The following is a 17,876-nucleotide window of genomic DNA, read 5'->3' on the forward strand; positions in this document are numbered from 1 at the left end:
TGATTAAATAACATCATATAAACATTATTCTCATCATTTCATATTCTGATTATAAGGCAATTCATATAAAGTAATAAATATACACATTAAAATACACAAAACAAGAATTAAACTTACTTAGTATTTAATATTTTATCAAAATAAAAAAATAAATAACTTCTTTCTTGTGTTAAATTCTTAGCTTCTGGGGGTGCCTGGGTGGCTCAGTTGGTTAAGTGACTGCCTTTGGCTCAGGTTATGATCCCGGGGTCCTGGGATCAAGCCCCGTGTCAGGCTCCGTGCTCAGGCTCCCTGCTTCTCCCTCTTCTTCTGCCCCTCCCCCCAGCTTGTGCACGCATGCGTGCAAATACACACTCTCTCAAATGAATAAAGACTTAAAAGAAAGATTATTAGTTTCTGAAGTGAATTTTATAGCAATATGGCAAACTAGCACAAAAATGCCACCAAGTCACCATGCCCAATAACAAACTTATAAATTTAAACAAAATTAGTTTTAGAAAAAAACTGTCACTTTCTGCCCAATCTCCTTAATCTCTTTCTCTTTTATCCTCCTTTTCATTCCTTTATAACTGCAAATAGTAGCAACTGCCCAGAATTTTAATTTTTACTAGGCCACAAATGGCCCCCATAATTCTGCTTATCAACCACAGTGCAAAATCATCTATTTATTCAACATCACAATTTGAACTCCAGTGTTAAGAGTGGTACCAAATGGGCTAGGGAAATAGGCATGGAAGAGGTATCAGATTTAAATCAATAAAAGTAAAAACAGTGATGGTCAGAACAAAAAGAACTCAGAGAAGCTTCGAAGAGGAGGAAGAAAACCAGACAACTGTTCCATATGTAGTTAGTATCATTGCTGACTCTAGAGACTGATATTTGAGTAAAACAGTATCATTCATCAAACTGTGAAAGTCCATAAAAATCGACCATCCAAACTAGAACACTTTAGAGAGTTAAATTGAGTTATTAGTAATTATACACTAAATAACAGATGCAAAGGGAGACTAGCCCCAGGCAAACTGGGATATATTATCACCTGATCCACAACAGGTAAGTTGTGTGCCTACTTACCATAATATTTCTTTTCCTTGATTATTATATAGTTGCCAAATTACCATGGGCTAATTTTAGCCTAGCAACCAACATAGAAAGCCAACTATATTTAGTTCTATAAAGGGACTATAAAGGAAGAGGGGGACAATGAAAGCAAAAGGCTTATCAAAAAAATTGCTTAAGCCCTTTTCCAGGTGATAAGATCAACTTTAATCTCAATGCATGAGTAGAAAAATTTGTTTTGTTTAAATCTTGATCTGAATGCTTTCTTATGTACAACATCCTGGACCACTTTTCTACTTTTATTTTTTCATCCATTTCCCATCCCACCGTTACTATATTTTTTTAAAGCAACTGCTGGTCAACTGCTCACCCACTCAATACTAATTAAATGGTCCAAGTTAATAAATGTCATAGCAAACCAAAACCATGATCTTGTAACCCAGGCTGGGCAGCCTTGAACTGTTTCTAAAAGTTATAAAACAGACTAATTCCCACCCCCCAAAAAATTATATATTGTTTGGATCTACAACCTACAACTGTTTAAAAAAAAATAAAACAAAAAACACAGAAATCACATTTTCTAATAACATAAAATGAAACTTTAAAAAGCTTTAAAGATAGATGCAGAGCAATTTCCAGAATCCTCTTAATATCTTGAATGCTGGGACCTGAAAAAAAGAAGTTTATTTAAAGAAGCATACCTTGGTCAATGGCAGCATTATACAGTGATTCCAAAGGAGATTGCGGAGAATTTTTAAGGGCTTTTAAGGTTAGAGGTTCCTCCTTATTCTACTTTTACCTTTTATAAAAATTTAGGGCTTTTCTTAATGTAAGCATCCCATCATAGATTTATTAGCAATAATACTAAGAGTCACTCAAGCAAGAAACCTTCAGAACTTCAGAGGAAAATACGTAATTACCTCGTGCAAAATCTGTCTCAATCTTTCAAGATAAGCTTCTCTCTCTTTTTTTCTTCTCTTAAACTGTATCTCTCAATTTAGGAATCAATACTCAGACCCCTAAATTCCTAAACTCACAATGACCTCACAGCATTTCAATTTGACAAGGTCTATCAGCCAAGATGCTTCAACATGCTTACAGTTGGGACACTTACGCTATAGAAAATGTCCTATAGATACTTGTGTTTCATGGTTAGGCTGTCCAAAAATCCCCACTAGGCATAGAACCAGAAAGAGCTGTGTGTTTTCTAAGTTTCTTCCTAATCCCATAAAAACACTGATTGAGATAACTTACTTTTCTAAAGCAATAATCGAGGAGAAAAAAATTTTTGTTTCAAAAAGTTAAAATCTGACTTCCCTGGCTATTTTTACATGCTCTTGAGGATTTTCTTAAATGACTTAAATATCTACTGATCTTGTATGATTCCACAAAAAGCAAAAATAGAATTGCTATTTTAACAACAGTATAGGACAAAATAGTATGCAATGAGAAATCAGTACCACAGAATAATCAAACATGTTGCTGTTTCATGTACTAGTTATAAAAATGACTTATCCTGAAAAGAAAACTTTTCACTTTATTCAATCCAGCCTATTAATATTATCCTGTGGTATGATCTGAGAAATGCTGATTTAAAAGCATATCTAAAAATACACCAAATTAAAAGCAGAAACAAGTGGTTCAATAAAATCTACTACCAAAGTGAAGTGTAACATAGAAACGAGAAAAAAAGCAAAATCAGGTTCTACAAAAAGCCATAATTATGATATAAAGGACAAAAAACAAAGATTTAATGCTATCAATGAATGTTCTCCATGCATTATTTTTACTATTAAATTATTCCAGAGTTAAAATCCACTAGTCATGCTTGAAGCAGCATGTGCTTTAGTAAATAAAATCTACCACAAGTCTCTACTTTCTAGCCGGTTAACAAGCATACTGATCTAGAAAACTCCATAATGGCAATGTGTGAAACAAAGCTATATTTGTTTACATGGTTTATAGGAGAATAATTAAATGTGCTTTCCTTGCACTGCAGTTCTAAAATATTATGGTACATCATCATACTGAGCTAGAAGGTCAAAGTACAGCTAAAGTGGACAAATATGGGAGCAAGTTTGAAAGACTATCTATTTGACTCCATTAGCACAACTTAAACTAATGTGGGGTCCAATTCTGAATGAGTCAGTTAATTTATTTATACTCAGCCTTCTAAAAAATGCATGTCATTGAAGAATCACATAGGATAGGATAGATAGGATCTCTTTTTATTAAAGTCACTTATTTCTCATATTGTTACATATTGGGATATCTGAACACATTTTCCCCTAAATTATAAAGGCTGAGGAAATGTACTGAAGGTAGTATAACCTAAAGTGCATTTTCTAGGGCCTTTGTATTTGCCCTATCAAGGACATTTAACCACTATATAGATGGTCCCAAATTATAATGGTTCAACTTACAATGTTTTGACATCATGATGGTACAACAGCGATACACAATAGAAACTGTACTTTGAATTTTGATCTTTTTCCAAGCTGATGATATGTGATATATGATACAGGGCAGAAGACATTGAACAGCAGCCCTCAGTAAGCCAGGCGATCACAAGGATAAACAATGCATACATTTATAACCATTGTGTACCCACCTAACCACTCTGTTTTTCACTTTCACTTTAAGTATATAATCAATTACGTGAGATACTCAACACATTATAAAATAAGCTTTGTGTTAGAGGATTTTGCCCAACTGTAGGCTAATATTAAGTGTTCTGAGCATGTTTAAGGTAGGCTAGGTGAGGCTATGATGCTCAGTAGGTTAAGCATAGCTCCATTGTTAAGTCGTGGAAGATCTGTATAGACATTTAATAAGCAAACTGCTTGCTGGTGAGTCACCTATGGGCAGATATTGCCTAGGGAAGCTGCTTGGACTACCACAAGACTCTTACTAAGAAGCAACCAAGCATATACACTTACTCACTTTGGGCTCAAGGGAGAAATAAAAAAACAACAAAACCTGCCTTTTGCTGTTAAAGAGATCATTACTGACTGCAGCAGGTTAAAAACAAACTCCCCATACTAACAAAGAAAAACCTTTCCAAGACTTGAAAATAAATAAATAAAAGAACGTGGCAGAAAAATAAAGATGGTTCAGTTCATACAAGCCAGATACTTTCCATAGCTGTCAATAGCTGAACACTAAATTCCCTATTAACATAACTTATTTTCTTTCCCACCAATGTAGTTCAAGATTAAAAACAGGAAGAAGGCAAGGAATTATTTTTTTTTAAAGATTTTATTTATTTGTTTGACAGAGAGAGATCATAAGTAGGCAGAGAGAAAGAGAAAGAGAGAGAGGAGGAAGCAGGCTCCCTGCCGAGCAGAAAGCCCAATGCGGACTTGATCCCAGGACCCTGGGATCATGACCCAAGCCGAAGGCAGAGGCTCAACCCACTGAGCCACCCAGGTGCCCCAAGGAATTATTTAAATATGGTATTACCTTAATATAAATCTAAAAGTCAGAAGCTCTTACAATAGAATTGAGAAAAACGGGGCGCCTGGGTGGCTTAGTCGTAAGCATCTGCCTTTGGCTCAGGGCATGATGCCAGGGTTCTGGGATTGAAAAATGACATATATCTCATTTGGAGATTTTTTTTCCTACTGAAACTATCACAGAGATCATCCATACCTGCTGCCACTGCTCCTCATTTGACATATTTCACAAGGCCCTAATATATTCATTCCTCTGCAGTCTATGTGATTCATTGCCAAATGCCACTTACTCGTTCTGGTAGACTTCTTACTTCTACAAATATTTCCAACTCTGCAAAACTGTTACAATTCTACTTTCTCTTAGTGATACCTATTTAGTAGTTAACTCATTTTCAACAACTTTTTTACAATTAAAAAAAAATCAAGTTTCTCTTCTTTGAATAAAATATAAATGAAATACAAAAAAAAAAAATCCACAAATGGAGTCCCACGAACATCCTAAACAGATTTACACTGTATGTCCTTTGAGGGCAAGAGGGATAATGTCTTTCTTTGTTCACATTTCTAATTCTAATGATAATCAACTGTCAAAAATACAGTATTTGTAGATTTATTCAATGATTAAAAACTGAATAAATGAATAAGATTTGCTCAGAGTGTTTAACTCACTCATAAACCCTCAACAAACTCTTACAACATATACCAAGGGGGTGAAAAATGTTAGACTAAAAATGACAGTTCTTCCATCAAGAGCCTCCATCTAGGAGGGAAGAAAACATGTGAGCACATTATTATCACAGAGTCGGGTATATATAAAGTATTCTGAGAACAGAGCAGATGACAGCCACGTGATCACTTTGATCACAACTAAAGTTATTCCCCTCAAGATCTCAAAAAATTAAAGATATATTCCAAATACACCTAACTTTCCATCAACTCTCAAAAACTGAATGTCCCTTTTCATCACTATATGCCACCTTTATAACTTACCATTATGATTATAGTCTCTGGGATACAATGCAATAGCAGGAAAGTACTGGCAGAAAATCTGCTTATGTTGTTCCACTCACACTAATTCTCTCATCATCTAAAAAAAAAAAGGCCTTGGGACGCTTAGGTGCCTTAGTCATTAAGTGTCTGCCTTTGGCTCAGGTCAGGATCCCAGGTTTCTGGGATCGAGCCCCTCATCGGACTTCCTGCTCAACAGGAAGCCTGCTTCTGCCTCTCCCACTCCTGCTTGTGTTCTCTCTCTCACTGCGTATCTCTCTGTAAAATAAATAAACAAAAGCTTAAAAAAAAAAAAAAAGCCCTCTTCTAAAGTAAGAAGACCTACAGGACTAATGAACACAGTAAGGTTGTATAGACAGCATCATCACAGCCAAGAATAGTTTATGAAAAAACTAGAAGGGCCACCAGAATGTACCTGTCTAAGGAATTCCTTAGCTATCAACTAAGTTTCCTGTGTCCTATAGGTAATAGAGTATGCAGAACAGGTGTCATCTATTAACTCCACATCATTTGGATGTCAGCATTTTAGGGTCATGTTGACAATGTACTGCACTACACTACAAACAAGGAAATAAATACACCCTTCATTAATATTTCCCACAGAGAAAAAAAAAAGGTTTTTAAATGCAAGCAATGATGATATACTAACCTTTTAAAAATCAGGTAATAAAACAAGCCCTTTCTTTATCCACAGAAGACAAAAACAGGCTCTACTCTAAATCTTGTTATTTAGTAGTAATTTGCCCTGCTCTATGTCAGAGGACAACAGAGTAATTTATTTGAAGTAGAAGTAGACCTGTCGTACTATCCAGGAACAAACATCGGGACAGGTAAGGTCTAAATACAATGTTTAAAAGTTTAAAATCAGTTTTCCCTCCATAATCAATATTAACATGTCTGCAGTCATTAGCATACTTACCACACTGACTGAATTTCTCTTTTAGTTTCTGCCAAGTCAAGTCAAAAGGCAGCTAGAATGAAAAAAGGTATTAGTAACAGATATACAAAGAAAAAAAAAATTTTAAGTATCCTTTACATTTAGTTGCTTACATTTCTGACAAATATCTGGTTGCCTTTGGAGCCTATTCTTTCTCTTATTCCGCTTCCCATTGGACCAGATAGAAATCCTCGATCCATATCGATGCTCCTTTCCAGTATGGCTCCTATACCTGGTCCCATTCTATCAAAGCTGGAGCTCATCCGGTCCAGTCCCATCCCCATTCCTCCAGTCACACTGTTCATGCCACCCATGCCACCACCTAGATTTCAAGAAGGGAAGGGGGGGGATTTGGGAATTTGGGTGTTTTTGTTTTAAAAACAGAAGAAAAAGGAGAAAGAAGAGGGAAAAGAGGAGGGAGAGAATCATTTTTGAGAAAGAAAGAAAGAAAGAGAAAAATTAATTCATTTATATAATTAGATCATATATAAACATAGAATCATTTTCTTATACACAACAGAAAAATCTTCCAAGAAACAATATAATTTGATGTACATTCAGTTAGTTGACTGTTAATGGCTAACTGAATCTCAATCTAGCCACTACACAAATACATCATACCTATATACTTCTATAAAATTATATTCTGATCATAAAATACATCATATAAGTTATATAAATTCTCTGCCCAATATTTGATCCATTAATGGAATATGAGTTTTTATCATTTTTCTTTAATAATATCATGTTTAATAAATGCAAGAACAAAGATATATGAAGTGAATTCAAATTCCCGACCCCCTTTTCCCCCCATCTACCTCGCCCTGCTATTACAACTCCAACGCATTAACTGTTGATCTCATCATACTCTCCCATATAATATTCTTTTCACCTCAGTATCTTCTGTTTTACATGCAATTTCTCTTTCATATCAATTCAATATGCAATAACCACAGAAAAACCTAACTTTTAATCTCAATATTATATAGATCTTAAGGAGATAACAAAAAATGGAATCATATGCCTTTGGCCAGAGCTTGAGAATTTAACTCACAGTGCATACCTAATTCATTCTTATGCACTGAGTCCCCTTTAATTAATTCCAATCCTATTCATCCTCAAAATTCATCTTTTTCTCTTGTATTTAATATCCTCATACACAGAAATTCTAAAAATTAACATCACCTTCAAATTGACTTTCTATGAATAACAAATATAAAGCTCGGGAAACAGAAGTATGAACATTGAGGTAAAAAAGGAAGTTATTACGATTAATGGGAAGATGACCAAGGCTAAAAAAAATGATGAAAGGGAATGAGAAGCAAGGTACAATGGAAGTAAATATCTTTAGCTAACAGGATTTTACAAAAGTTCAAGTAGGCTATATTTCCTATTTGTGAAATTTCAATCAATTAAAGGAATTCAGTTAAGTATGGAGAGCTCACAAAGACATGGCTCAGTAAGCAACAGAGATCAAAAACTGAGCAATGTCTTAAGACTTAATATAAGGCCTCAAATGTAGTAGTGGAAACAGATGGAAGACATGGGGCATTGCCCAGTGTTGCAACTACTCTTGATTCTATCACAGGAAAAGTTTAAGAGGAGAGGAAATAAGCATCTCTTTCAACCTTAGCCTTTAACCTCAGGAAGTCTCTAGAGGTGTTATAACTAGGGGGATTCACCTGCATCTACCAAAAGACACAAAATGTTCACAGATGAAATAAGCTAGTCACCAACCAGCAACTGTAGACAATAGGCAAGGAAACAAAGTTGGTGCTAAAGCAAAAGTTGCTCCTGACATGTGATCACAGAAATCCCCAGATTCCTTAGTTGGAATAGAGCTTCTTGGATTAGCTGACAATTAACACATACTCTGGTGTTAGTTTAGAAATGTCAAAGTAAAATTCAAAGTTAGTTTACAAATTTCAAACAGTGATCAAACAGAAAAGCTCAGTAAATATTAAAATTTCTCTAAATTATGACAAGACATAGTAACACATAAGAACAAGATTTTGTAGTATAGTAATACTACAATAACTATTCTTGCAAAATCTTTTGCAAGCACTCAAATATTACTGAATAAATTCTAGTAAAATTTAAACCTACTTATTCCAGATCCTACTGGACCCATGTTAGAAGCTCCTATTCTTCCTGCAATCATTGCACTGCCTAAACAAGGATGGAAAGATAATATACTAATTAATTTGAATAATCATATTTTAAAATTCCCAAAGTACTATGCTTTCAGATGTACAGTAACCAAAAAACTATATGTCTTCTAGAAATAGGATTCAAATACATAACATATTGAAATAGCAAGCAAGTACATTAAAATACCTAATGTGTTTTTCATCAAGTAATAAATTACGTGAAACATTATAAATTTCCAACTGTTCACAAAAAAGGGGAAACAGACTTTGAAAAATATGACCTACAAAACGAAAAGGAGAAATATGCAGCCAACCCTACCAAGTCTACCAAAGGAATCTCCAAAGCCTCGATTTATTCCAATATCACCACGTCCAAAATCTCTCTCCATGCTACTAGTCATCGCACCACGGTATAGCTCTGAAACGATTATGCAACAAATTAACCCTTTTTCAAATGCATCAGTACACGGTAATCTATTTAGAAAAATTTTGAAACTAAACTGAAAAGACAGCAAAAGTCATAAAAACAAAAAAGTCTGTGATTTACCAACCTACCTCACATGCCATATAATATCCCAGTCCCGTCATGCCTGTCCTATTCCCTATGCCCATATGCCCTCCGAAGACCTCTACAGTACCCATTCCTACATTTACCTACCTCCCATTCGGCCAACTCCTCCAAATCCTCCCATGCTATTCATTGCTTCCAGACCACCAAACCCAAGTCCTATGGAATAAAGATTAATTTTGAGATCCGACTGTCAGTTAGAGAGCTGAAAGGTACATTTTGTAAATGTTGGTTTCATCAGTAAGCTCTTCATCCACCCTACCTTGTCCAAGGGGCTTCTTAACACATCCATTTCCATATCCCTTAAGTATGTACCAGGCTCAATCTCTGCTAGCAGTCTTTAGGTGTGAGCCAACAATAAACCATGACTTTTTTTCCTTGGAATTCTCAACACAGCTTCTAATTTACTAAAAATGGTGATGGGTACATACAAAAAACAAATGCTTATACATACCTCCTCCAATTCTATTCATTCCTCCAAAACCTGGACCATCCATTCCCATACCTCAAATAAAATACACAGTATGTACGTTCAGTCAATCTTATTTTTATGACTAAAGAATGACATAACGCAATACAGCAAAAGATACCACTGGTCTAGTCATGACGGAATGCTAGAGAAGCAGTGGAACGCAGGTGGCATGTGTGCTATGCCACATCAGCTATCTATCATGAGTCTCCAAAAAGGCCTCTACGAATATTTATTGAATGAGAAAACAAAATTCACTGGTCACACTCATATTCAAGCAGAGAATATCTAGGACCAGGTAATCGCTCTCCCTTTTTTTTCAACACACACAAATAAAAATATCACCACAACAGATTTAGAGATCACTTTAGAAAGTAAGGACTCTTTACATGGCAGCTAAGGGAGCAATAAAAAACTAAGAATAAAAAAGCATGTATTTAGGAGGGCAGAGGGCCTAAGAGTAAGGAACAAGTTTCTATCTCTTTGGGTCAGAATGATTTCTGTAGCTACCCTAATAATTTAAAAGTTTAACTATAGCATCTCAGCAAAAACAGGAATCTGATAGCATTTATTAGTCCATCAATTAAGACACAGTTATCAAAGTATGATCTGGGTCTAATAAGTCAAAATTATTTCATTCAAACATCACATTAAGATAATATTTGACTGTTTGACTCTCATTCTCTCATGAATATAAAATCCAATTTCCCAGAAACTACATGATGTTTGATACTGTAACAAACTAAATGCAGAAGGAGACACAAGAACATGGATGTCTTGCATTAAGCCAAACATTAAAGAGATGTACAAAAAGGTAAAACAATGCCACTCTTCTATGTTTTTGTATTGGAAAAGACAACTTAGCTTCTTTAAAATTATATTTATGTTAACACAAGTTTATTACTGTTATCTTAAATATATAAGTAGTTTTAAATTTCTAAGTTTTAATTTCTAATCAGTAAATACCGACAAACATAACTACATAACTACATAAACAAAACAAAACGTAATACATAAACAAAAGCACTTTGGGATCCTCAACAGATTTTGAGAGTAAAAGAATTCTGAAACCACAAAGTATAAAAACTAATCTTCAAAGACAAACTCTAAATTAGTCCAGGTGAAGAGCCAAACAGCTATTTGAAGAGCTACCGTCCCAGCTATATCTTTCAATTTAACCTGCTTATAAGAGGGAAGCATTTCAGTCATATACAAACATTGTATAACCATGATACATACACAAAGCACTACATTTAAACATTCTCCTTCTGCCTTACAGACATTTTAAAATCCAAAGTGCTAAAAGGCTAGCTACAACACAACTGGCCCCAGTGGAACCTGACTGACCTCTGCTCAGCCTTTTTCATGTTCTCTGCTCTCAAGGTTTCATTCTTTTATCAGACTGAATGACATCCTAAATTTAGCTCAACTATAAAACAGAGTCCTTTGAACATTACTACAAACTAGTAAATGTAGGCTTTGTAATCCAGCAAATGTACCATTTAAAAAGAAATAAAAATGTGAGAATACTCACCACTTGGACCTAAATTTCCCATTACACCACCTATGTTCAACTGGCTGGCACTAATAGGCTGTCCACCTGGACCAAGTCCCATTCCAATGCCTCCAAGACCACCTAAAACATAAATAAGAATAGTACTCACCCATATATAATTAACTAACTGGCACTAAGTAAATGTTTTAAAGCTAGATGCCTGTAGTAATACTTCCAAAACTTTGCAAATAAGAGCACTGGTTCTTCTTTTTATTAGAATGCAGCACACTGAAGTGTCACTATAATACCATTTATTAATGAGAAGTGTTTTATGAAGCAGCCCCATCTTTTATCCTAGGTTCAAGGAATATTAAAAAGGACTAATGAAATACCAAGAGGATTTTGAATAACATTATATACCTTAAAAATGGTATATATATCTGAAAATGAGAAGTTGCTCAATTTTATAGAACCACTTAAAATACAAGAATTACGTTTAAGATGCATTAAATCAAACTAAAGTCAACAACAATGATAACATAATACTGAATAAAACAAACATTACATTACTTGGTTTGACCATGACATATTTATTAACATTTATATGGCAACCTTATGTGTTTTCACATCTATTTTCCATAGAGGAGGAAATGTTTGAAACCTTAAGTTACTTGTATAATGCCATTTTAGCTATGTAATTGAGCTAGGACGAGAATTTAAGTTTTGTCTCTAAATCCAATATTCTTTTTTTTTTAAAGATTTTATTTATTTATTTGACAGAGATAGATCACAAGTAGGCAGAGAGGCAGGCAGAGAGAGAGAGAGAGAGGAGGAAGCAGGCTCCCTGCTGAGCAGAGAGCCTGATGCGGAACTCGATCCCAGGACCCTGAGATCATGACCTGAGCCGAAGGCAGCGGCTTTACCCACTGAGCCACCCAGGTGCCCCTAAATCCAATATTCTTTTTACTACCTCTCTTAAACTAAATTTGTTGAAAATAGACTTTAAGAAGTTAATTTGATGACCTTAAAGACTTAATATTTGAGTGGCAACTATTTTATTCTACTAAATCTGAGTATGACTTAGCCCAAAGTTCTTGCTAGCAATGTAGCAATTAAATGGTAGAGGCTGAGAAAATTATATACCATATATAGTTTTCCAATACATATTTTTCAATACATACAGAAGCATATTGTGTTAAGCTGGAAAGATTAATGTGATCTGGTAAGAGAAATATTTTTCAACTCAGTTCCCAAAAATGGTCTAACTGAAAGCAATAGCACATTTGACTATCAGTAATGCTCATGTCTATGCCTAAAACTCATACTTTCATTTGATATCATTCTTTATTAAAAGGAACCAGGACTCCTTGAAACTAGGCCAATTCCATGTCTCTGGGACAAAAAAAAAAAAAAAAAAAACACCAAAAAACAAAACCTTCCCAGATCTAGGAAATCATGCTTTTACCAAAAGTAAGAGTATCAGCAGCACAGGAAATGAGAAGGCTCCCACCTGACAAAGTTACAATAATTTGAGCAAAAGAAGAGAAGGGAAAAAGGACATTAGTAATGATTAACTCGAACAACAAACTGATTCTGTTAAAGTCTATGAATTCAGGGCGAATGGGTGGCTCAGCTGGTTAAAGCCTCTGCCTTCAGCTCAGGTCATGGTCTCAGGGTCTTGGGATCAAGCCCCACATCGGGCTTACTGCTCAGCAGGGAGCCTGCTTCCCCCTCTTGCTCTGCCTGACTCTCTGCCACCTTGTGATCTGTCTGTCAAATAAATAAACAAGATCTTAAAAAAAAAATAAAGTCTATGAATTCATATTATATCTCAAGAAAGAAGAATATATAAAAATGTAAATCTCAAAAAAACAGATAAAGAAGAAGACTGAATACAACAGAGAATTATTTTTTAATATAAATAAATAGAAGAGTACTAATAGTGGAGAATAAACCAGAAGTCCCCTGCAGAAAGCCAGGCAGGATCTCGGAAGACGAAAAGTACTAAGTGATAATTTGGTTGAGGCAGGAAAAGACTGCCCTTATCTTATAAAGAGAGAAAAGATGATATTCAAAGACACATGAGCTGAGAATTTTCCAGAAATTACCAAAAAACCTTGAATTCTCATATTGTGAAAGCTCAATAAAAAGTAATTCATACCCACACTGTAGAAAACTATACACCAAAGACAAATATCTTAAAATCAGCTACATGAAGAACAAAGATTAACCAAAAAGAAAGGACATTTCAACTGATAGCTGGCTTAAAATAACAACAATGGAAGCCCAAACACTGGGATATTTTCAAAGTGCTGAGACAAAATAACTATAAACTTTAAACTGCAAACCAATAAAACTATCTTTGAAGATATTTATGGAGTATCCAAAATTAAGAGAATTTACTAACAACAGATCCTCATTGAAAGAGTTTTTAAAATATATCTTTCAGGGGAAAAAAAAATTAGTGCCAGGGTAAAAGCAGAAAAAGGTAAGGTTAAAAAAAAAAGGTAAGTAATAGTAATGTCTAATATGTGGGACTGAAAAATATATATATACAACTAAGACAATGAGCAATAATAACACATAATTCAGTAGAAGAGTGATCAGAACTAAAACATTCAAAGGGACTCTATTATTGAGTAAACAAATAATTACATTAACTTCAGACTTTGTATTGCTATATTAAAAATCCAGGATAATCACTAGATGAGAAAGCAAGATGGGAGAAAAATATTTGTAAAAAAAAAAAAACCAGAAAAACAGAATACAAAATAAGATAATGGGCATTAATCCAAATAAATCAATAAATGTGAATAAATAAAACAAAGCTCTTGTATCTACATTAATATTAGATAAGACTTAGCTAGTAAAGATAAAAATCAGTTTAAAATGATAAAATTTTACACTGAAAAAAATTAAATTAAAAAACAAAATGATAGAATTTTGATTATTGGGAAACTATATCAGTTCTAAACTTGGATGTAGTTACTAATTTAGTTTCAAAATATTTAAAGTAAAACAAGAAAAAAGAAGACAAATCCAACATTCTAGTGGGAAATGTTACCACATAAAACTTAGTAACTGACAGCACAAACAGACATTACTATTAGTAGAGACATAAGAAAATGTAAATGATTAATAAACTTGTTTAATTGACATATATAAAACACTGCACTCACCAAGCACACCTGGAATATATATTAAAAAGTGCCATATATTAAGCTACCATATGAAAAGTCCAAATCAATTCTAAGAATCACAATCATATCTTCTTTGGCCATACTGTTAAGTTAAAAATTAATAAGAAAAAGCCCCTTACATTTAGAAACTCAAAAAAGTATGGCTTAAGAAAAAATCATAATAGTAATTTAATAAAAACTAAATCACAATAAAAATACTCCATACCAAAACCTGCATACAACAGCTGAATTTAATAGTTGTAACTACTTTTATTAGAAGAGAGAGGCTGTAAAATTAGTGAAGTAAACATTCAACTTAAGGAATTTGGACAAAATAAGAGACTAAACCCAAAGAGACAGAAGAAAATATTAAAGCAAAGAACAGAAATTAAGATACAAAAATGAAATTCACTTCTTTGAAAGCACTTACTATAATAAAACTGAAAAATCTAAGCAAAACTGACCAAGAAAAAAGGGGAAATTGCAAACCTTTGGAATTTATCAGAGCGAAGAACTAGAGATGTAGCAGAAATTTAAGAGATTATTTTATGCCAATAAATGTGAAAATGAACAAAAATTATAAAAATCTTAGAAAAATTGAAATGACCAATACTGACTCAAGAAGCAATAGGAAATATGAACAATCATTAGTTCAAGTCTTCCCCCAAATAAAAGAGGAAGGCCAGACAGTATTTACAAGTAATTTCTCATAAAACAGTGCGAGAACAGATTATTCTAACAGAAAAAGAATAAATACTCCCCAACTTAATACTGTTTCTAATGGCCAAAAATGAAAATAACCTAAAAAAAAAATACATATAAAATGCGGTATTGGCAAATTAAAATGAAGGAATTAGAACGACATCTATCAATATAAATGCATCTCAAAACAATATTAAACCTAAAACAGCAAGTTTCAGAATAATATATACAATATGATATCACTCACCCCAAATTTTTATCCAGCAAAACAATTTCATGGAGTGTTTATGGATGTATAAATGCGTAGCCAAATGACTAAAGCCTAAATGATAAACACTATATTCCTTAAGTTGTTTCCTCTTGATATGGTATCTGGTGGTCAGGAAAGAGGGGGAGTCTCAATTTTATCTGTAAAATTTTACTTTAAAGAAAACTCATCTAAAACAATATGACCTGTGATAACAACAGGAGTAATTTTATTTTGTCTGTATAAAGAGTTTTGTTTAGCATATAATAAAATTGAAAAACAAAATAGTCTGCACTGTTTCTAATAATAACTTTTACTTACGTGGTAACTGTGGTGTTTTACTATCATGTGAACGGTAGTCTTCATGAGGGACAGACTTGTCATCCTAATTGCAAAAAAAGTTTATTGTACGGTTAATTCATAACTGAAAGGATCTATAATGCAGAGGAAAGCAGATAAAGATTTGAAGAGATTGGAGGGTTGAAGTGATATATAGGAACTCACCATTTTCACATGCATAGGTCTATCAAACAAAAACTGCCCATTGAACATAGCTGTTGGTTCAGTCAAGGAAACTCAGTTAAGACTATAAAGTTATACCTGAACATACATTTTTAATAATCTTAGAGTTAAGAGTCAGACTAACCCTAAAATTTTAATCATCTTTACTATTGTACTTATCTGTATTAGTCCCTTCCATATACTCAAAGAAAAATCTTGAATTCTTTCCTTTACAGTTTTACTTTATAAATAAAATACAATCTAATCCAACCACTGAAAAAAGAAAATTAACAAGGCTTCATTTAAAGCAATTGCATTAATATATAATGGATTACATTAACTGTCAACAGCAGATATATATACAATTAGTTGTGGTAGGAAGAGAAAGCAGAAAAAAGTTCATTACCAGACTTATACAATATGGCTAATTCAAGTTTTAAGAGTGACTTTAGTACTTGGACATAGTAAAGGTTTTATGTGCTGGAGACTAAAGTCTAATACACATTTCTAAGCCAAGCAACCTTAAATTCCACAACCCCACAAAATAGTATCAAACTTCTTCAACCTTATTAAATAATGCTAAAGTGTAAATCAGGATACAAATTGCTTGAACTGCTTCAATTGCTTGTTCAAAAGTGACTGTGCCCATTCCTCTGCTCTTGCCATCTTTGTCTTCTTTAATATCTGCCCGCTTTACAGTTCCAGCTATGCTGAACACCTCCTTTAGCTTCTTCCAACCAACTTTGAAGTCAAGCTTAACATAAAATTATATAAAGTTACATACCTAATAAACCCTTCTTCCCATTTACAAATAATACAAACATATCTTTTCTAAACTGTCAAAACTACAAAGAAGTATACTTCTTATTAGACAGTACATCAAGAATATTCAAATAAAAACATCTTAAGTTGTTTAAAATCAGTTAAGCTACATCCACATTGTTCCTTATCCTTAATTTTTTTTTATTCCCAAAATGGTCTCTCAACTGCCCAACTCTGTTTTATACATTTAAAACTTGCACATCTATTTTTACTGAGAAATTCAGTCTTTGGAAAGTATTGTTGATATCACTGACTTTCAAAAGCTTCGAACAAATGACAAACCAACTACAACGTGCACATTCACAAATATCAAATAACAAAGCTAAAGAAAGAAATCCATTTCCCAATATGAACAAAATCACAATGTAATGCAAGTAAACATTTTCAAGAACTGCTTAGGTATTTATAAATTCCACAGTTCTCTTTTAAAAGAATCCTACTCATACTTATACCCTAATCTTATATATATAGACTTAAATTGGGTTCGAGTTTACCATTACTGTTTCGCTTACTTTAGTTAAAAATAAGCAAAATGTTCTATAAACCTACAACCCATTCATCTAATTTAAAAATCTCATGATTAGAATTAAACACCGGAATGACAAAATTTTAGACTAAAACTTAAACTTACATTAGCAACAAAAATTGTGGAACCAAGTCTACCAGCCTGCAAATTACTGATAACCTCAGGAGGAATGTTTGGATTATTGAGAATGGAAGGTGGTAAATTCATCAACCCCGATCCCATATCGGGTACATGTCCTCCTGGAAATGATCCTCCTGTTCGTTGCAATGCCCTACGAGCATTTTCTCCATCAGGATCCTATAACACACATTGAATGTTAAATACCACTAGATACATCAGTAAATCTGTATCATTAAAATAACAACTTCAAATTCTACAGTAGCTATCCCAACTGGCTCAAATTATTGGCCCTCTTGAAGAGTGAGTTTTTCTTATCCAGGGAATTCAGTCCCATAAAAACCTGTGGACAGACAAAAGATTTCAGTCTCCAGGGGTGTCAATTAAATACCTCTTTCCAATCACTAAAGTCACTTAAGAACTTGAAATTAGTTTAATTTTGCCCTTATATTAGTGTACAAATATATGACAGAAAACACAAATATACATAACTCAAAGAGGAACAAAATACTTACTGTTGACTCTTTTCTTTCCAAAATGCAGTAATGGTGAATTCTCACCACCAGATAGATGCCCAAGGCAATGCCAAATGAGACTAATTGAAAGCTTTTCAACAGTGGAACAGACTGTTATAAAACCCA

At 33.7% G+C, this 17,876-nt stretch overlaps 1 protein-coding gene across 2 annotated transcripts in view; it reads right to left on the reverse strand.

The window, feature by feature from the left end:
* Positions 1–17,876, reverse strand: part of MYEF2 (myelin expression factor 2) — a 39,909-nt gene that overhangs the window by 8,268 nt on the left and 13,765 nt on the right. The window contains exons 6-16 of one of the 2 annotated variants that reach the window (XM_059181469.1): positions 17,224–17,415; positions 16,371–16,524; positions 15,774–15,823; positions 15,591–15,654; positions 11,181–11,282; positions 9,632–9,682; positions 9,268–9,336; positions 8,929–9,027; positions 8,566–8,628; positions 6,573–6,781; positions 6,442–6,493 (exon numbers count right to left, since the gene is read on the reverse strand). In XM_059181469.1, coding sequence (XP_059037452.1) covers positions 6,442–6,493; positions 6,573–6,781; positions 8,566–8,628; positions 8,929–9,027; positions 9,268–9,336; positions 9,632–9,682; positions 11,181–11,282; positions 15,591–15,654; positions 15,774–15,823; positions 16,371–16,524; positions 17,224–17,415 — 1,105 coding nt within the window. The remainder of the gene's footprint in view (positions 1–6,441; positions 6,494–6,572; positions 6,782–8,565; positions 8,629–8,928; positions 9,028–9,267; positions 9,337–9,631; positions 9,683–11,180; positions 11,283–15,590; positions 15,655–15,773; positions 15,824–16,370; positions 16,525–17,223; positions 17,416–17,876) is intronic. The other variant, XM_059181470.1, reaches the window with a different exon arrangement.

Source organism: Mustela lutreola, chromosome 7, assembly GCF_030435805.1.
Source record: "Mustela lutreola isolate mMusLut2 chromosome 7, mMusLut2.pri, whole genome shotgun sequence".
Lineage (NCBI taxonomy): Eukaryota > Metazoa > Chordata > Mammalia > Carnivora > Mustelidae > Mustela > Mustela lutreola.